The 20,271-nt window shown below is 46.2% G+C and overlaps 1 protein-coding gene across 6 annotated transcripts in view; it reads right to left on the bottom strand.

The window, feature by feature from the left end:
* PHYKPL (5-phosphohydroxy-L-lysine phospho-lyase) overlaps positions 1-18,385 on the bottom strand; it is a 39,482-nt gene extending 21,097 nt beyond the window's left edge. For 3 of the 6 annotated variants that reach the window (XR_005033135.2, XM_036927774.2, XM_057490795.1), the window contains exons 1-8: positions 18,235-18,385; positions 17,404-17,522; positions 16,473-16,632; positions 13,512-13,586; positions 12,816-12,903; positions 12,622-12,738; positions 11,051-11,133; positions 10,575-10,800 (exon numbers count right to left, since the gene is read on the bottom strand). Coding sequence is in view for 5 of the 6 variants with exons in the window: in XM_036927774.2 (XP_036783669.2) it covers positions 10,575-10,800; positions 11,051-11,133; positions 12,622-12,738; positions 12,816-12,903; positions 13,512-13,586; positions 16,473-16,632; positions 17,404-17,522; positions 18,235-18,293 (927 nt within the window). In the remaining variant the exon portion in view is untranslated. Of the gene's footprint in view, positions 1-9,097; positions 10,322-10,574; positions 10,801-11,050; positions 11,134-12,621; positions 12,739-12,815; positions 12,904-13,511; positions 13,587-16,472; positions 16,633-16,968; positions 17,036-17,403; positions 17,523-18,234 lie in introns of those variants that run through there. The other 3 variants (XM_057490796.1, XM_036927775.2, XM_057490797.1) reach the window with 3 other exon arrangements.
* Positions 18,386-20,271: the final 1,886 nt, after the last annotated feature.

Genomic DNA, 20,271 nt, shown 5'->3' on the forward strand with positions numbered 1-20,271 from the left:
TCCCTGATGAACATAGATGCAAACAGACTCAACAAAATATTAGCAAACCACATTAAAAAATACATGAAAAAGGTGATCCATCACCATCAAGTAGGATTTATTCCAGGGATGCAAGGATGGTACAATATTTGAAAATCCATCAACATCATCCACCACATCAACAAAAAGAAGGACAAAACCACATGATCACCTCCATAGATGCCAAAAAAGCATTTGACAAAGTTCAACATCCATTCATGATAAAAACTCTCAACAAAATGGGTATAGAGGGCAAGTACCTCAACATAATAAAGGCCATATATGACAGACCCACAGCCAATGTTATACTTAACAGCGAGAAGCTGAAAGGTTTTCCTTTAAGATCGGGAAGAAGACAAGGATGCACACTCTCCCCACTTCTATTCAACATCGTACATACAGTACTGGAGGTCCTAGCCACGGCAATCAGACAACATAAAGAAATTAAAGGCATCCAGATTGGCAAGAAAGAAGTTAATCTGTCACTGTTTGCAGGTGACATGATATTGTACATAAAAAAACCCTAAAGAATCCACCCCAAAACTACTAGAACTGTTAACTGAATTCAGCAAAGTTGCAGGATACAAAATTAATACACAGATACCTGTTGCATTCCTATACAGAAATGATGAACTAGCAGAAAGAGAAATCTGGAAAAAATTCCATTCACCATTGCATTAAAAAGAATAAAATACCTAGGAATAAACCTAACGAAGAAAGTGAAAGACCTATACCCTGAAAACTACAAGCCACTCATGAGAGAAATTAAAGAAGATACCAATAAATGGAAATACATCATGGGCTCATGGATAGGAAGAATTAATATTGTCAAAATGGCCATCCTGCCTAAAGTAACCTATAGATTCAATACAATCCCTATCAAAATACCAACAGTATTCTTCAACCAACTAGAAAAAATAGTTCTAAAATTCATATGGAACCACAAAAGACCCCAAATAGCCAAAGCAATCCTGAGAAGGAAGAATAAAGCTGGGGGAATTATGCTCCCCGACTTCAAGCTCTACTACAAAGTCACAGTAATCAAGACAATTTGGTACTGTCATAAGAACAGACCCAGCGATCAATGGAATAGAATAGAGAGCCCAGGTATAAACCCAAGCTTATATGGTGAATTAGTATACAATAAAGGAGCCATGGATATACAATGGGGAAATGACAGCCTCTTCAACAACTGGTGTTGGCAAAACTGGACAGCTACATGCAAGACAATGAAACTGGATTATTGTCTAACTCCATACACAAAAGTAAATTCAAAATGGATCAAATACCTGAACGTTAATTCATGAAACCATAAAACTCTTAGAAGAAAACATAGGAAAAAGTCTCTTGAATATAAACATGAGCAACTTTTTCCTGAACCCATCTTCTCGGGCAAGGGAAACAAAATAAAAAATGAACAAATAGGACTACATAAAGCAAAAAACTTCTGTACAGCAAAGGATACCATCAGCAGAACAAAAAGGCATCCTATAGTATGGGAGAATATATTTGTAAATGACTTATCCGAAAAGGGGTTAACCTCCAAAATATATAAAGAACTCACATGCCTCAACACCCAAAAAGCCAATAACCCAATTAAAAAATGGGCAGAGGATATGAACAGACAATTCTGCAAAGAAGAAATCCAGATGGCCAACAGGCCCATGAATAGATGCTCTACATTGCTAATTATCAGGGAAATGCAAATTAAAACCACAATGAGATATCACCTCACACCAGTTAGGATGGCGAACATAGAAAAGAGTAGGAACAACAAATGCTGGCGAGGATGCAGAGAAAGGGAAACCCTCCTACACTGCTGGTGGTAATGTAAACTAGTTCAACCATTGTGGCAAGCAGTGTGGACATTCCTCAAAAAAGTGAAAAGAGAAATACCATTTGACCCGGGAATTCCACTCCTAGGAATTTACCCAAAGAAAGCAAGATCTCAGATTCAAAAAGACAGATGCACACCTATGTTTATTGCAGCACTATTTTCAATAGCCCAGGTATGGAAGCAACCTAAGTATCCATCAGTAGATGAATGGATAAAGATGTGGTACATATACACAATGGAATACTACTCAGCCATAAGAAACAAATTCTACCATTTGCAACAGCATGGATGGAGCTAGAGGGTATTATGATCAGTGAAATATGTCAGACAGAGAAAGATAAATATCAAATGATTTCCCTTATTTGTGGAATATAACTAAACAAAACTGAAGGAACAAAATAGAAGCAGACTAACAGACTCCAAGGGAGTAGTGGTTACCAAAGGGGAGGGGTGGGGGAGGACAGGTGGGGAGGGAGGGAGAAGGGGATTATGGGGTATCATGATTAGTACACATGGTGTGGAGGGATCATGGGGAAGACAGTGTAGCACAGAGAAGACAAGTAGTGACTCTGTGCCATCTTACTACACTGATGGACAGTGACTGCAATGGGGTTTGGCGGCGGGACTCGATAATATGGGTGAACTGTAGCAACCATGTTGCTTTTCTTGTGAAACTTTCATAAGAGTGTATATCAATGATACCTTAATAAAAAAAAATAGATCAGACCTAAATGTAAAAGCTAAAACTATAAAACTCTTAGAAAAAAACAAAGGTGTAAGTCTTCATTACTTCTGGCTGGCAATGGTTTGTCAGATATGACTCCAAAATATAAGCAACCAAAGAAAAAATAAATTGGACTTAATCAAAATAAAAAACTTGGACTTCAAAGGACTAACATGAATATGAAGAGACAACTCAGAAAATGGGAGAAGATATTTAAAAATTATGTATCTAGTAAGGATCCAGTATCAATGATATATAGAAATCTTATAACTCAGCAAAAAAAAAGCCAAGATGGCTATAATAAAAGACAGCAAATAATAAATGATGGTGAGGATACGGAGAAGTTGGAACCCTCATACATTTCTGGGCATGTTAAATGGTACAGCTGCTTGGAAAGTTTGTCACTCCTCAAAAAGTTAAACCTAGTGTTGCCATGTGACCCAGCATTTCCACTCATACGTATATATGCAATAGAGCTGAAAATATATTTCCATACAAAACCATACATGGAAGTCTGACACAAAGTTCATGTTATGTGATTAAATGAAATGTCAAGAATAGGCAAATCCTACAGTTACCATGATGAGCATCAGTAACATGTAATTGTCTAATTGCTGTGCTGTATATGTGAAGCCAGTATTACTGTATATCAACTATACTTCAATAAGAAATCTCCATGTCTTTACTGACTACTCTTTAGGTTAATTATTTAGACAATGGTATCGTAATTTATGACTTTATTTGTACATTATTCTTTGTAGTTTTACAAATTTTTGTTTTATGTATTTTGAAACTCAGTTATTAGATGAATAAACATATTTATAGAATCATCTCCTCCCCTACACACCAAAAAAAAAAAAAGAGAATAGGCAAATCCATGGACACAGAGAGAGTGATTGCCAGGACTTGTGGAAAGAAGGTGATGGGGAGTGACTGCTGATGGTCATGCAGTTGCTTTGGGGGATGAAAAAAATGTTCTGCATTAAGACAGCAGTGATGATTGCATGACTTGGTGAGTGTGCTGAAAATCACTGGCATGCACTTCACTTGACTTTGACACCACTGGTTTTGCATTTATTGGAAAGAGTAAATTCTATGGCATGTGAATTATACCTCAATCAAAAGGGAATCAGTGATTCAGCTTTTTCAACAGCAACACTGGATATAAGGTGACAATGGGATATAATTTTAAAGCACTGAAGGAAAATAACTAGGACCTAGATTAGTTAAAATATTTATATATGTGGGCCTGGTGAAAATACTCTTAGGCACACAAGAACTCACAAGGTTGCAATATAAAGACTTACAGGGAAAATAATTTGGCATCTGAAACCAACATAATATCATATTATCAACTATATTCCAAAAAGAAAAATAAATAAATAAATAAAGGGCCAGGGTCATGGGAACACAGGTAAGTGCCATGCTATGTAGTTTAAGAAAGAAGCTAGGGCCAGTATACTTGTATATGTGCAGTTCAGAGGGAGATAATCAGCCAAGCAAAAATAAGGGACAGAGAGTTACCTTGAGCCATAAAACAGAAGTACTAGGAAGAGAGTGACCTTATGATAAGACACAAGTATGTAAACTGCATTAAATTATTACTTTACAGTGAGGAAAAAAAAATAACGGGATGAAATACTGGGCAGGATTTAAAACAGGCAAGTATGATAAACTAAAGTTATGAATTAAGATGTTAGCAACAGGTCCAAATATATCAATAGTAATGTTACATTTAAATTGTCTGAAGTCATCACTTTAAAGTCAAACATTAACAGACCCGGACAAAAAAACAAAATCTAGGTATATGCTGGTTGAAAGAAACACACCTAAAGCATGACTGCACATAAAGGTTGGAAGTAGAAGGGTAAAAAAATATGTATCAGGCAACTTATAGCCAAAAGAAAGCTAAAGTAGTTCTTCAGTAACAGATAAAAAATAAAGTGTAAAAACAAAACCATTGTTAGGAATGGAAAATATTACTCTATACAATAAAAGATTTAATTCCTTGATAACTGGGTAGACACATGCAAAATAATGAAGCTGGGTTGTGTATATTTTTATACTATGCAAACAAATAACTCAAAGTGGATTAAGGACTTGAATGTAAGACCTGAAACCATAGAACTCCTTGAAGAAAACATAGGTGGTAAGTTTTTTCACATTAGTCTTGGCAACAGTGTTTTGGATTTGATACCAGAAAGAAAAGCAACAAAAGTAGAAATAAACAAGTGGGACTAAAAAGCTTCTGTACAGTAAACTGTCAACAAAATGAAAATGCAACTTACTTAATTGAACAAGGTATTTGCAAATCTTAGATCTGATAAGGGCCTAATATCCAAAGTACACTAAAAATTCATATAACTCAATAGCCAAAAAAAACCCAATATGAATAAAAAATAGGTAGAGATCTGAATAGACATTTTTCCAAAGGAGACATAGATGGCCAACAGGTACACGAAAAGGTGCGCATTATTAATCATCAGGGAAATGCAAATCCAAACCACAATATCACCTCATATCTGTTAAGAATGGCTATTAATCAAAAAGACAAAAAATAGCAAGTGTTGGTGGGATGTGGAAAAAAGGGAACTCTTCATGCACTGTTGGTGGGAATGTAAATTGGTGCAACCACTATGGAAAACAGTATGGAGGTTTCTCAAAAAAATGAAAAACAGAACTATCATATGACCCAGCAATCCCACTTCTGGGTATTTATCTGAAAAAAAATGAAAACGCTATCTCAAGAGATATCTGCACCCCCATTTACAGTTCAGCATTATTTATAATAGTCAAGATATGGAAGCAATCTAAGTGTTCAGCAACAGATAAACGGATAAAGAAAATACGGTATATATGCATGCAATGGAATATTATTCAGCCATAAAAAAACACAAATCCTACCATTTGCAACAACATGGATGGACATGGAAGGCATTGTGCTAAATGAAGTAAGTCAGAGAAAGAAATACTGTATGATCCCATTTGTATGTGGAATCTAAAATGAAACAAAACCAATCAAGAAAACTGAGCTTTTAGATACAGAGAACAGATTGGTGATTACGAGAGGTGGAGGCCGGGGGAGAGTGTACAGTGGGCAAAATGGGTGAAGGATGGTCAAAGGGTACAAACTTTCAGTTACAAAATAAACAAGTCCTAGGGATATAATGTACATACAGCATTGGTGACTATAGTTAATAATACTATTAAAGTTCCCATCACAAGTAAAAGAATTGTAATAGTGTGGTGATGGGTGTTAACTAGACAAAGGGATAATTTGGCAATATATAACAATATTGAATCATTATGTAATACACCTGAAACTAATATTATGTTAACTGTACCTCAATAAAAAAAAAAAGTTTCAATTCCTAATGAACATTGACAAATAAAATATATATACATATAGTATACATAGTGTATACTAATACCCTCAAAATATATGAAGCAAAAATTGACAGCATTATGGGGAAAAATTGTTTATCATAGTATGAGATTTCCACATACAGTTCTCAATTATTAACAGGTTAAGTAGGAGAAAAACAGTCCAGCACGAATATGAGCTAACAGACATTTACAGAGTTCTGCAAATAACATTTAGGTAACACATTTTCTTAAGGACATGTAGAACAAGCCAGTACCAGATCACCTGTAAAATACATTTTATAGAGAAAGTATCAAAACATGAAGTATCACAAAGACATGACCTTTGACTGCAGTGTCATTAGACGTTAATAATAAAAACATTTGAAAAACCTAGAACTCAATGGTAATGGCAGTGGTTCTCAATCTTTTGGTCTTAGACTCCCTTTACTCTCTCAAAAATCATCAAGGAACCCAAAGAATTTTGTTTATACAGGTTACACCTAATAATATTTGTTATATAGAAGTTAAAACTGAGAATTTTGAAACACATTAATTTTAAGATAATTAATTTTAAATATGCCATTTAAAAATAATAAAAACCCACTGTGTATTATCATGTTTATGCAATATGATATAATCGTATGTTTATGAAAAATAAGTATACTTACAAGAAAATTAGAAGTGTCCTTGTTTGTGTTTGCCAGTGTCCTAAATGTCTGGCCTAACAGGAGACAGTTGGATTCTTGTATCTATGTCAGCTATGTATTTATTTCTCATAGTTATGCAGCCTCTGGTGCACCCCACTGTATAATTGTGAGAGGATGAGAGCGAAAAAGGACAATAACATGTTAAGTATCATCATCAAAGTAGTTTTTATCTTGCAGATCCCTGACAAGGGCCTTAGGACCTTCAGGGTCTGGATCACATTTTTAGGACTCTGGTGATAAAGGAACACTATATATTAAAATTTGTGGGATACAATAAAAGTGCTTTGAGGGAAATTTATAGGTTTAAGTATTTTTATTAATAGAGAAAACATTTAAATATCCATCTTAAGAAATGAGAACAGAAGAAACCCCAAAGAAAGCAGAAGGAAAGAAAACGAGGAAAAGAGAGAACACAAACAATATTGCATATGAAAAGTGAACATAATGATAAAAGATTTAAAAGATATTAAGAAAGTACTAATACAATATGTCAACAATTTTTAACACTTGGATGAAAAAGACAAACTCCTAGGAAAATATAAGCTGCCAGAACTAACACAAGAAGAAATTACTTGCAGAGGCCTATATAACTTTTAAAGCAATTGAGAGAGCAATTAAGTACCTTCCCATAAAGAAAACACAAAGCCCAGATGGTTTTATAGGCAGTTACCAAACTTTCAACGAACAGATCATCTCAATTTTATGTAAAAGTGAAAGAAGAAATACTTCCCAACTCAATTACAAGGCTGGTATAACCCAGATACCAAAAACCAGACATTATAAGAAAAAAAGATGTCACATTTTACTCCTGAAAATATATACCAAATTCATAAATAAACTATAAAGAAGTAATGTATGAAAATGATAATGTTCCATATCTAAGTTGGATTTGTCCCAGGTATGCAAAAATGGTTTAATATTAGAAAATTTGTAATATAATTTACCATATTAACAGAATAAAAGAGAAAAAAATTACTTTAATAGATGCACAAAAAAAACAGGATAAAATTCTATTCATAATAAAATATCTTAGTAAGGAACAGAAGGAAATTTTCTTAACTCATAAAGAATAAATGTAAATAAATGAATAAAAAGAATATAAAAACTAAAAATAAATTTAAAGATAAAAAAATAAAACATAAAATAAAAATCTAGACCAAACATTCCTAGATGGACAGATATGGCCACTGTTAACCATTTGTTTTCAATTATGTATTGGAAGTTTCATCTAGTGGAGATCATATGATTTTTTACATAGGAAAAACAAAACAAAAAACAAAAAAGAGAGATCTGCCTATAAATTGTTAGAAATAATAGAAGAGTTTAGCAAGAAGGTTGATAAATAAAAAAGTCCTTATTTTATACACCAGCAGCAATGGTATATATTTGTGTGAATCTGTTTATGTATACACACACAAATGCACATACACACAGACATGCATACTCGTACAGAGAATAGACACACAACTCCCAAAATGAATAAGAAAAGCATTAGCAGCTCATTCAAAAAATGGGCCAAATTAAAGACATGCATTTCACAAAGGAGGAAACACATGGCCAATAAACATTAAGAGATGTTTCACATAATTTGAAATTAGGGAATAGCATATAAAATGATACCCTGATTTGAGGGGATATCATTTTATACCCCACATTATTGGCAAAAAATTAAAAGGTGTTGAAGAGGATGCAGACCTATAGAATCTCTTATACACTGCTGGTGGAGTATTAACTTGTGAACTACTTGGAAAACAGGTGTCATTCTCTCTTAAGATGGAGAGTGAACACAGACCCTATGACTCAACAATTACACTCTTAGGTATATTCCTAAGAAAAACGCTTACACATATACAACAGACTTGTAAAAATTGTTTGCAGCAGCACTGTTCATAACAGTAAAAAATGTGGGAGCATCCTCAGAGCACATCAACCAGAATGGACAAATCTGTCAAGGTACATTTATACAATGGGATATGGCAGTCACAACAAAACACCTTCAGTGACAAGCAAGATGGATGATTCTTAGTAATACAAACATACCTCAGAAATTCTGTGAGTTTCCAGAACATTGCAATAAAGCAAACATTGCAATAAAGCGAGTCAAATGAATTTTTTGGTTTCCCAGTGAATATAAAAGTTATGTTTACACTCTACTGTAGTCTGTTAAGTGTGCAGTATTATGTCTAAAACACAATGTACATATCTTAATAAAAAAACACTTTATTGCTAAAAAATGCTAACCATTATCTGAGCTTTCAGCAAGTTGTATTTACTGACCATAGATCACCATAACAAATAATGAAAAAGTTTGAAACATTGCAAGAATCACCAAAATGTGACATAGAGACACTAAGTGAGCAAATGCTGTTGGAAAAATGGTGCCAACAGACTTGCTGGATGCAGGGTTGCCACAAACCTTCAATTTGTAAAACACAGTATCTGCAAGGTACAGTAAATCAAAGCACAATAAAATGAGGTCTGCCTGTATGAGGACAGGTGGAAAAAACAAATCTCCAGAGTACACAGAGCATGATACACTTCTTGTAAAACTAAAACACTGCTAGAATAAATAATGAATGTGGGATTCTTAGTGATGGCTACTTGAGGGGGGAGGCCAAGGCAGGGAATTGGGGGTGACCATGAGGATACTGTCAAGGTCCTCACTTTTTGGGGTGATGGCTTCTTGGGTGCTTATAATGTTAATAAAAGTAACTGATTAACCGATTGACTAAAAGATGAGATGAGGGACAGATGAGTCTTTCATGAATGAGGATTATATAACCTGATCACTTCAAGTTAAATGAAGAAAGACACAAAAATCAGGATCATGCAACTGGGTTGTTCATGCAACACAACACACTCCTCCTCCTCACAGGCTAATTCCTCTATCCTCCCAGACTCAGCTCTCCTCAGCCTCCCATGCACGCCAGGCCTCCCACTCTCCCAGCCCTGCTGCCCTGGCCCCCCTTGTGCTCTCAGAGCACTGTGAACACACTCCCTCCTCCACACCCTGTGATCAGGTGTCTGTCGCCCTGACATGAACTTGTCTAGGGCAGAATCTGCCTCCATGTCAGCTGGCACAGAGTGACAGTTTGCTGAAGCACCAGTCTCACCCTTAATGACTTTCTCTGCCAGCTCTCAACCATCCACATGCTCAGGCCCCGACTCAAATGGGCTTCTTTTTGGGAGATCACAATAAAGTCCGTCCCTCAACTCCCTTACAGTTCCTCCCTATGGCCTGAGCTCAGATTTGGGCCTTCTGCTCTTTGGCCTGGCCCAGTCTCCCTACCGCTAGTTCTTGCTCTACACTGAGATCCTTCTAAAATGTATTTCAGTCCTCATCTCTCCCTGATTAAAACCCTTCTAAGGCCCCTCACTGCCCTCAGATCAGTCCAGACACCTCAGCTCTTTTCAACGAAGCCCCTGGTGACATTACACTACACTCACCCACCATGCAACTGCTCTCGGCACCACCAAGCATGCCATGCAACACACGGGATCCACTTCATTTAGTGAAAGCTCTCGACCTTGAACCCAAGGACGATGCCCTCCTCTAAGCTCCCACTGCCGTGGGAATTCTGCTCCCGAACCCTTCAGCACTAAACAGTCCCAGCTCGTCCTGCATCTTAGCTCTGGCTCCAGCACCTGGCATGTGGCAGGCAGCTTCTCCTGGAAGGGAGAGGGCCTCTGGTATGCTTTCTATGTATTTTGTAAGGCACGATCTTGTGACAGCTTTTGGATTGACACTCATTTTTAGAGGTTTTGTGTGTTCTTCCCGCTGACCTGTGGTAAGGACAGCATCTTAGAAGTCTTTGTGCTGGGCACAGTACTAGGCCTGTGGCCTCTGCTCATTAACGGCAAGTGGAGTGTTGAGGGCCTCACAGAACCCACGGTGCTCCCTTGCCCTGGGGCCTTCACTCACCGTGTTGAAGTACTCGACGCCGGTGGACTCAAACGTCCTTGCCACAGCTTGGGTTGTGGCCACACAGGCTACGGGGTGGCCGTTGCCAATGGACTTGCCCATGGTAACAATGTCGGGGACGAAGTCTTCTCCCTGGAGCTGGAAGGCCCAGAAGTGCTTGCCTACACGGCCAAAGCCCACCTGAATCTCATCTGCGACAAAGACCCCTCCGGCCTTGTGGATGTGCCTGTGGCAGAGGACAGATGGCTGACGGGGGGGCTGCAGGAGGAGGGGTCAGGCCAGGGGCTGGGAGGTCTTGGGACTTTGAAGCTTGGCTCTGCCAGCACTAAGGCTGGGCCCTTCGGTGGATGGCTCCCTTCTCGGGACCACTGCTTCTTCAGGGGCTTTGTCTAAAAACTCTGACAGGCCAGGCTGAGGTTTGAATTTGGAACAAAGGCTGGGAAACCCATCACGAGCAGCCCCTCCCAGCTACTCACTCTGCCACTTCCGGAAAGTAGCCAGCCGGGGGAACAATCTGCCCTCCCACGCTGGGCAGAGACTCGGCGAAGAATGCCGCAACCTGTGGGCGAGACGGGCACAGGCCACAGCAGCGTGGAGGGGTGGACTGGCAAGCTGTGTGTGTCCTGCTGACGCCGCTCCATGCTGGCTCCAGGCAGGATGAGTGAACGGCAGTGCTAGGCCCCTACTTTGGGCTCCACAACACATCTGACGTCTGGGACTCAGTTTCTGTTCAGGTTCAAACCGACTCTTACACCCTGGATGCCTCCAGACCCCTTGTCCCTAGGATGCCCAAGATGAATCCGCCCCATAAGCCTGATTTTCCCCCTGTAAGTCTGTTTGCTCCCTGTCCTCATCTGGTGATGCCATCCGCCCTGCGGAGGAAAGAATGTGCTCCCACCCCTGGCCCAGCCCTCGCTTCATCCTTCCGTCAGCACCGCCGCGGACTCTGCCCCTCCCGACCCCGTGTCCACTCCTCCCCCACCACAGACCCGTGCCTCCCGGCAGGCCTGCCTGGCTCTGCCTTCGTCTCCTGCAGATGTCTTCTAACCAGATGCCTCTTCCAGCCCACCCTCCACTGGCCACCAGCGTGATGTCTCCACCTGGCCCCTGGGCTCATCAGGTCCCATTTAAGACCCTCTGATGACCCCTTCTGCTTACAGCCATGACTTCCAAACTCTGTACTACCTTGGAGCTGATTCAGAGGCCATTGCTGGGATGAAGGAAGTGCTGAGCGGATGGGAAACCGGTCCTTCACCCCTGCTGCCTCTGGGGCAGTTTCTTTTCTGGTTGTATGTAAGTGGGTGCAGAGCATGTGAAATGCACCGGTCAGGTTCCTGTCATCTGGCTCTGCCAACTGCTCTGGCCTCGCAGTACCGTACCGTACACCCAGTGTGTGGCTGTCACTCTTCAGTGAAGCCTTCCAGAGAGCCCTCATACCAACCACCTGCTCTCTCCTGTCCCCAAGGCCACTGCTCCTCCAGGGTGCACACATCTCCTGTCTGCCCCGGCACTGCCCTGGGCCAGGCCTCTTGTCACCTGCCCTCAGGCTGGCCCCACTCCAACGCATTCCCTGGTCTTATTACTCTCCCTTAACACCTTTCAAAGGCTGCCACAGCCTCGGCCTCTAGGCATGGAACTGGTGGTCCTTTGGCACATGGGTCCTGCCTGCCCCTCAAGGCTCATCTCCTCTGCTCAGCCTGGCCCCATGCTGGGTGGCTTCTCCCTGCTGCGCAGGCTGCCCGTCTGTGTAGGAAGACTCTTCTCTTCTACTCTGCACCCCACCTTGAGCAGCTCACACCTACTCAACTTATATACTAATCAGGTAGCACCTCCTCTAAGGACCCTCCTCACACCTGACAGGTGCAGCCGGGGCCCCTGTATTACCTACGACATACCTCTATCTTAACCCTCTCTGGGCACTTAGGCCCCGACTAGATTCCCAAAGGGTGGGCCCTGGTTCCCATCCCTCTCAGTATCTGGCACTGGGCTGGTAACAGAAGAATGACATTCACTGTTCGATTCACCGGACCCACGCAGATGCAGTTACCTTCCTGCCCTTTTCCTGTGCGCTGCTGACCACACGTTTCACCTCGTTGGCATAGGCCACAGCTGGATTGGGGTGGTCCTCCCGGTAGGGGCCCCGGTAGGTGTCTGGGAGAGGTGCCTGTGGGGAGGGACAGTAGTGTGTCACGCAGGCTGGGGGGCAGGCACCAACCTGATGCCCACTTGGGCAGTGCATACCACATGGACCCATTCCTTCTGGCCATCCAGGTCCCGGAACTTGTAGGGACTGATGTCGATCAGAGAGCTCAGGTGACCGTGGTAAGCACTGGGGGAGAGAAGGGAGGGTGGGATCAGGCCCGGGTGGCACGTACTCCCCAGCCCGGCCCTGCTAACTGCTTCCCCACCTCGGGGGACACACAGGGACGACCAACCCTTCTGACTAAGCCCTGGAGTCTCAGGGCTGGGGAGGAACCCGGGCCGTGGAGTCAGCAAGAGTTCCGGCATCACAGTGGCCACCTCATCACAGTGGCTCACCAGCGACCCTCCTGGGTTCAGGTCTCTCCTCTGGGAAGTTGGGGGCCTCTGCTTCCGGGTTGTAATGGACAGATCTGACATGGGATACAGATCTAACCCTGGCCTGGGTCTTATGCATAGCAGATCCTCCATACAGAGGGAGCTACTGTTGGAACACTTTTGACACCTAAATGTTGGGACTGACTGCCACTACCTTACAAAGCATCCTGCTCCCCAGAAGTGCCTGTCCAGAGAGGCCTGGGGGAAAGAACCGTGGGTGTGGGGTGTCTCTCTGGCCAGGCCCTCATGCTTTCCTCCAGTAACCCATGCCCCTCATCCTTCCTGCCCAAGGCATCCAACCGAGAGCCCCACAGACCCCCTAGCAAGCGGCAGGCCTAGGCTTCAGGAACGGGCACTTACTGATCTAACACCACCACATCCCAGTGTCCCGTGTGCTGGCGGGCCATCCTCAGGGCCAAGTCATTGGCTTCTGACCTACAATAGAAAAGGTGTTCCCTGCTCAGATAGCTGTCCACAGCATTCCCTCCTGGGTACCTGTGTCCTGCAGAGAGACGCGGAGGGAGCAGGGGGCCCTACCAGCAGCAGGAAGATTCTCCAGGCACCATTCATTGAGTCATTTGCTCTTTGTTTGGTAAAAATTTATTAAACACTTTCTCTGTGCTAGAGGCTGGGGGCAAAAATAGTAAGTAAAACAGCCTCTGGCCCTTCTGGAACTTAAATCCTAGTATGTGTCATGAAAGCCAAAAAACAAAGAAGGAACAGTCATTTTGATACATGCCCCAAAATGATTGGACAGGACCCTATCTTAGATAAGTGGGAGTTACGGGCTGAACTGTGTTCCCCAAAATTCATGTTGCAACTGTAACCGCTAGTACTTCAACACGTGACTATGGAGACAGGGCCTTTAAAGAAGTAAGTTAAAACAAGGCCATCAGATGGGGCCCTAATCCAGTCTGACTGCTACTCTTAGAAGAGGAAATGTGGGCACACAGAGACACGAGGGGCACACAGGCACAGAAAAAAGGCCACGTGAAGACACAGCAAGAGGGTGGCTACCTCAGACCAGGGGAGAGGCTGCGAAGAAACCGGACCTGCGGACAACTTTGTCTTGGATTACGGCCTCCAGGATTGTGAGAAAATACATCTGTGTGGTTTAAGTCTCCCAGTGTGTGGCCTTTTGCCATGGTGGCCTGAGCTGACTAACACAGGGGTCAGGGAAGGACTCTATGAGGAGGTAACACCTATACTGAGTCCTCGGGGGAGAAGTTTCTAGGCAAAGTGAGAAGCACACTCAAAGGTCCTGTGGAGGAAAAGAGCTTGGTGAGCTCACGGAACCCAGACAAGAAAAGGGAGGCCGGGGCAGCGTGGGAGAGGGAGTGGTGGACACGTGCGGCCCTCATCCACAGGGTCTCAGAGGGAGCCAGGTTTTCTCCTCAGTGCCATGCAAAGCTACTGAAGAGTTTTAATCAGAGAAGGGACATGATTCAGTTCTCACTTGAGAAGGACACATAGGTGAGAGCAGGTGGTGGTCATGGGGATGGAGAGGCAGACAGGCGGGAGACTGCCTGCAGATGGATGAGGCGCGTCATGCAGGGCTGGGAGGGGCACTTCTGCCTTGAGCAGAGATGCAGATGGTGCTGCATCCATGAGGCGAGATAGAGTGAGGTAGTTGGGGGGATCCTTTTCGGAAGCTCTGGATAGGTGCCCAGCAGTGTGAGGGACGGCCAGTGCCATGGTCCCACACCAGGGGCCGTCAGAAGATAATCAACTCTCATTTGTCTTTCGGACATGTGAAGTCAGAGATGTTCCAGAAGTCAAGTGGGTGATTGGAACCTTTGGGCTGGAAGAAAGGGGAAACATCTGGGCTTCAGGCACAAATTTGGAAGTGGCCGGCATGTGGATGGTATGTAAGCCCATGGGAATGGATGAGATCAGGTAGGGAGAGAGACCATGCCCCAGGACCAGCCCTGGGGAACAGAGGGGTAGGAACTGGCAAAGGAGACAGAGGAGGAGTAGCCAGAAGCTGGCGGAAAACCAGGAGCATGCAGTGTCCTTGCAGCAAGCCTAAAGGCATTTCCAGAGAGTGGTAACTGCCAACATTGCTGAGCGCCAGAGCCAGACCATGGCAGCAAAGAGAACATGGGAGCCACTGGAACTCAGAGTCAGCTTGGCGGAGCAAGCCAGAGAACGTGCCACCCTCCCCTGCTAAGGGAACCGCGACTCCTGAGCCCAGTGGTCTGCCTTTCCCTGGGGGCTCCGGTTCTGGCTTGGCCACTTTCTACATGCGTGACCCTGGACAAGCTAGTTCCTGTCTCTGAACTGCCGTTTCCTTATCTGTAAATGAGGGTGGAAAATCCCAGTTCCTAGAAATTACCAGGAGGACTGAGGCATGTGCTGCACAAACAGCAATGATGATGGTAACAATCATTACTAGGATCCAAATGCCATGGCCTACTGCTTATTGCGATGTCCTCTCCTGGGCATGCTGGGCTGGTTCTGTCTCCATTGCCACTCCCAGTGAACTACTACTGGTCCCTGTCACCTGGCCACTGAGCTGCTGCCTAAGGGTGGCCATTCCCAGTCCTGATGACATTGTGCCTGATTAAAACCCTCTGATAGTTCCTAATGATCTTAGGATACAGATTCCTCACTTGGCCGGTAAGGCCCTGCCTCCCTCCCTGGTGTCAGCTCCCACCTGCTCCCCTGCCCCACTGGCCTTCCCTCAGGTCCTCCGGTGTTCAGGGGTGCTGGGCCCTTTCCTGCTGCAAGGCCTTCCTACAGGCAGTTGGGTGTGGTGACAACCTTTACAGGAGCACTCAGGATGGCATGGGTGGCACCCTCCCCTCCTCCTCATCTAGCTATCTCCCCGTCAGCACCGAGCCTACCATCGCTTCCTCAGGGAGCCCCCCTGGCCCTCAAAGCAGGAGAGGGCTCCCCACAGCTTCTATGAGTCATTATACCCTGTACTTTCCCTGCAGACGACGGTCCCTCTTGGTCATTTTGGGTTTCTGTGAAGAATCACCTGATGTTTCTGTTCCTTACTGAGCAACCTGAGGGCAGGGGTCTTGGTTGTAGCCCCCAGCTGGGCCTGTGTATTCATAAGAATTAAAGGAACACATTACCTTTGAAAGGTCCCAACAGTCTGAAAGGGAGGTAATAGTATCCCTTACTAAGAGGCCAGGAAACTGGACCCACAGAGTAAGCAACAGGGTCTTCACAGGGAAGTGCGGACACCTGGCCCATTGAGGGCCGCCCCTCCCAACATCCACAATCAGTGGGCTACACTACACTGTGCCCATGTGAGCAACTCTCTTCTCAGCTATCTCACCCTCCTCCAGGGGCTGGCTGCAGTCCACTTACCCAGAATTCAGGAAATAAAACACACAGAGCTTCTCTGGCAGGGTCTCTGACAGCCTCTGCGCGTAATCCACGATGTTGTCGTGCAGGTATCGGCTATTGGTGTTGAGCACTTGGTTCTGTTCATGTGCCGCATGGACCACGAGAGGGTGGCAGTGCCCCACTGGAAGAGTGCCACACCCATCACTAGGCTGGCTCCCCTCTGCTGATCCCACCAGGACTCCCCCAGCCTGACCCATAGCCCTGGTCAATGGGGATTCAGTGGAGGGAGATGGTGGGGGGCATTTTCACAGTGAACACATGCTAAGAGCTCATACAGACCAGGTTACTTGAATTAATTCACCTAATTGTCCAAAACACCTTGAGGTGGGTTCCTAGTATTGTCATGATTGTTTTGAAGATGAGCAGACAGGCACAGAGAATTAGGTGACTTTCCAAGATCACAAAGTAAATGGAGGACAGGGAATATGAACTCAGGCAGTCTGGGACTAGAGCCCGCTTTTAATTTCCAGTTCATCTGCTGAGTCGTGGGTCCCATTTCCTTCCATTAGCTCTGGCGGCCCCACCTGCGTAACTGAATTCCTACTTCAGCTTCCTTGCCCAGTACCTGAGATGGGCCCTGGGCTGAATCCCTGTCATGACCCCCCAGTACTTGGCCATGGCCCTTCTGTGCTGCTGGTCACAGCTGGCCAGATGCTGCTCTCTGAGCTTGCCATCAGTCCTAAATGGAGTGGACCCCAGACCTATGTCCCTGACTCCTGCCTAGTTTAGCACAGCTACAGCTTGGAAACTTCTCATACCAGAAAGACTAGGCCTGCTCTGCTCAGAAAAATCCAAGCTCCCCACGCGTCTCTGCCACCTCAGGACCCCCCCTGGGCCGGGTTCTCAGCCTCGGCCCCTCCCCTCCCCCACCAGCCCCAGGTGTGACACTGACCGTGAGCCACATTGTTGATGCAATCGATGTATTCTGCGCCCTGTTCATCGTACAGGTACTGCCCCTGGCCCCGGACAATCTTAATAGGATCCTCAGGAAAAAAGAGCCTGCAGGAAGAGCTGGGGGCACAGGCAAGGGGTGGACCGCCACGTCTGAGGAGCCGAAGAAGTCCATCCACCGGACTCCCACCCCTTTCCAATTTCTGGAAAGGACAAAAGCTTGAAAGGCACAGTGTTGCTTCCCTGCTTCCAGGCCCCCCACGACACAGTTGGAAAGGAGGAAAGGGGCGGAGAAGTTCCTAAAACTTTCTCAGGCCACTATTTTGAGGTCTTGGTGGCGACGCCCACATGAGCCCCTTGGATCTCGGGAAAAGGTGGCTGCCTCGATCCGCGGGGGCCCCTTAACGGCAGTGTTCCTTGCCGGGACGGATGGAGGGAGGGCACCCCCACTGCTGCCTGGCTCCCTCCTTAAATGTTCCTTGCCAGCCCGGCGGCCCTGCTGGGTGCCAGCCCCAAGCTCCAGCCGAGGCTGCCTCACGCCCACGAGGGCCCGCTCACAGGTCTGGGGCAGACTTTCTCCAAGGTTGCCCCAAATCCCCACCGCGCCTCGATAACTTTCAGTCCCTTTCCGGGGCCTCTCAGGAGTCGCCACTGGGCGGCGCTCTCCTCCTGCCCGGGCCGAGGCCTTCCCCCCGGAGCAAAAGCCGCCTGCAACCAGGCGGCGGCGGCCGCTGAGCGGACAGGGGTCAGAGGGTCCGGGGCGGGCTGGCACCCCCGGGGCCGCGGCTCTCGCCGGGAGTGTGTGTGCGCGCGCGCGCCGCCGCCGCGGTACCTGAGCAGCCGCCGTCTCAGGGCCAGGGTCGCGGCTTTCCCGCGCCGGTCGGCGGCCATGACGCCGAGCCGCAGACGCGCGGGAACACAGCCGGGAGCCCTCCGCGCGCCCGGCCCCGAGGCCCCGCCCCCCGCGCCCGGGGCTCCCGTCGGCCCCGCGGGCCCCGCCCCCACGGGCGCCCTGCGCGTTTGCTCAGTGGTTCGTTCCGCGGTCGGGGCAGCTACCCGCCCTGCGGCGCTCCTGGGAAATCGCAGTGCGGGGGCCTGTTCTGGGCCAACCCCGCTGAGCGCGGTCAGCGGCCAGGTCCCAGTCGGCCCTTTGGGCCTCGCCCTTCCGGCCCCTGCAGTCTCCCTCCTCCGGGAGGTTCGCGGGCACCCTTCCCGCTGCTCCCGCTCCCCAGCGGGCTCTAGCTTGGGGCTGATGCAGTCTGAGTCGCCTTCCCCATTCCTAAGACGGGAGGCGCCCAGAGCAGGCTTGGTGCGCGGCAGGGGCCTCCGGGTACGAGAAGCGATTGTCGACGGGGGGCCGGACCTGTGGCTTCAGCCCCGAGGAGCAGCAGCGAGAGGGCAGAAGGGGCGGGCAGGGCCACCGCTGGCGCTGAGGACGTCGTGAGCACCACCTTAGTGTTGCCGGGCAGCTGCGTCTGGGGAGGCCTCTCCCTCTTCATTAGGTGAAGCACTAGGAGAAACCTCAACCCGGATGGGGGAGGGTTCTTGACTCTGGGCGATAAAGAATTCTCGAACAGGTCAGACGAGTGTAGGTAAGGAAGGAATTCATTAAAGCAGTAGCATCAGGGAATGGCAGCTGTCTTGCAGGTAGCAGAGAACAGGAAAGTGCAGAGGGTAAGTTTTCGGCTTAGGGCAGATTCCCTTGCCAGCTCCTGAAGCCAGGGTCACCTGGCATCCTGTGTCCGCTTGGATATGCACGGCATGGGGACTAGCCCCTACCACCCCAGGATTTGGGGGAGCCACGGAGCACAGGATGGAGTATGATTATGTTCTGAGAACTTACCGAAGGAGATTTTAGGCAGGCTACTAAGAGCAGATCGCACAGCGGCAGTTCTGTGCAGGTTACCCAGGTGACGGAAACATGCAGGCCCAAATCTGAGCTCTTAGCAAGTAGCCCTTCCTACTTACTAGGAGTAAAGCGGAGCCAAGTGAAGACTTGGAAATAAAATGAAATAGCAAAGAGACAAACCGCAATTATCTGAGCAGTGAGAAAGCTTCATTTGAAAGTATGCACTTAAAGGTAAGTGCGGGTGTCCTCAAAGAAGGCACGCTGAAAGTTTGGGAATTCTGTCTTGTAAGGCTTTCAAGAATGCAAAGGGCTGAGGGGAGGTTGTTGGGTGTAGGCTTGGCTTATGGTCTCAAGGTGCTTATCTCTGGAGAGAGACACCATGTCTTCTTTCCTTTATTATCAGTCCTTCAGCTAATTCTGCTAAAAAACTAGCACAAGGGATGTTTTTTTTATCCTATTCTTTTCCAAGATAGTGGTTACCCTCAAGTAATGGGGACATATCAGTTAGGACTGCTTGCTCTGCCCCAAGATAGGCTGTTGGGTTATTGTTGGATTACCAGAGACTGTGTTAGGAATCTTCTCGATTCTCTTTTTAAAATGGAATCTTAGCCTTAAGATTGGGTTCCCTCCTGTTCTTACCATACTGTTCATATCTCAGCATTTTTCATCATAGGCAGGAAAAGTTAATCATCATGCTTGTCCCATGTCCCTGTCCCCCCTCATTGGGGCAGCACGACTCCTACTGGACGCCAGGCTGGGTGAGCACGAGATACACTGACGCTAAGACAATCTTGCAGCGTTTCCACAGGAAGAGAGTTGCCTGAACCTTATAGTGGCCGCAAAACTGAGGCCCAGAAAGGGAAACGGCTTTGCTCCCAGGCACACAGCAAGTGCACAGCCGAGGCTGGACCCAGATCTGCCTGACTCCCAGCCCAGTGAGTGAGAAGAAATCGCCCCCAAGGGGCTGGGAAGTTGGGATAGCAGAGAGAGAACCCCTCCTGGGGTGGGGTCCTGGGGACT

This window comes from Manis pentadactyla, chromosome 13 (assembly GCF_030020395.1).
Source record: "Manis pentadactyla isolate mManPen7 chromosome 13, mManPen7.hap1, whole genome shotgun sequence".
In the NCBI taxonomy this organism is placed as follows: Eukaryota; Metazoa; Chordata; class Mammalia; order Pholidota; family Manidae; genus Manis; species Manis pentadactyla.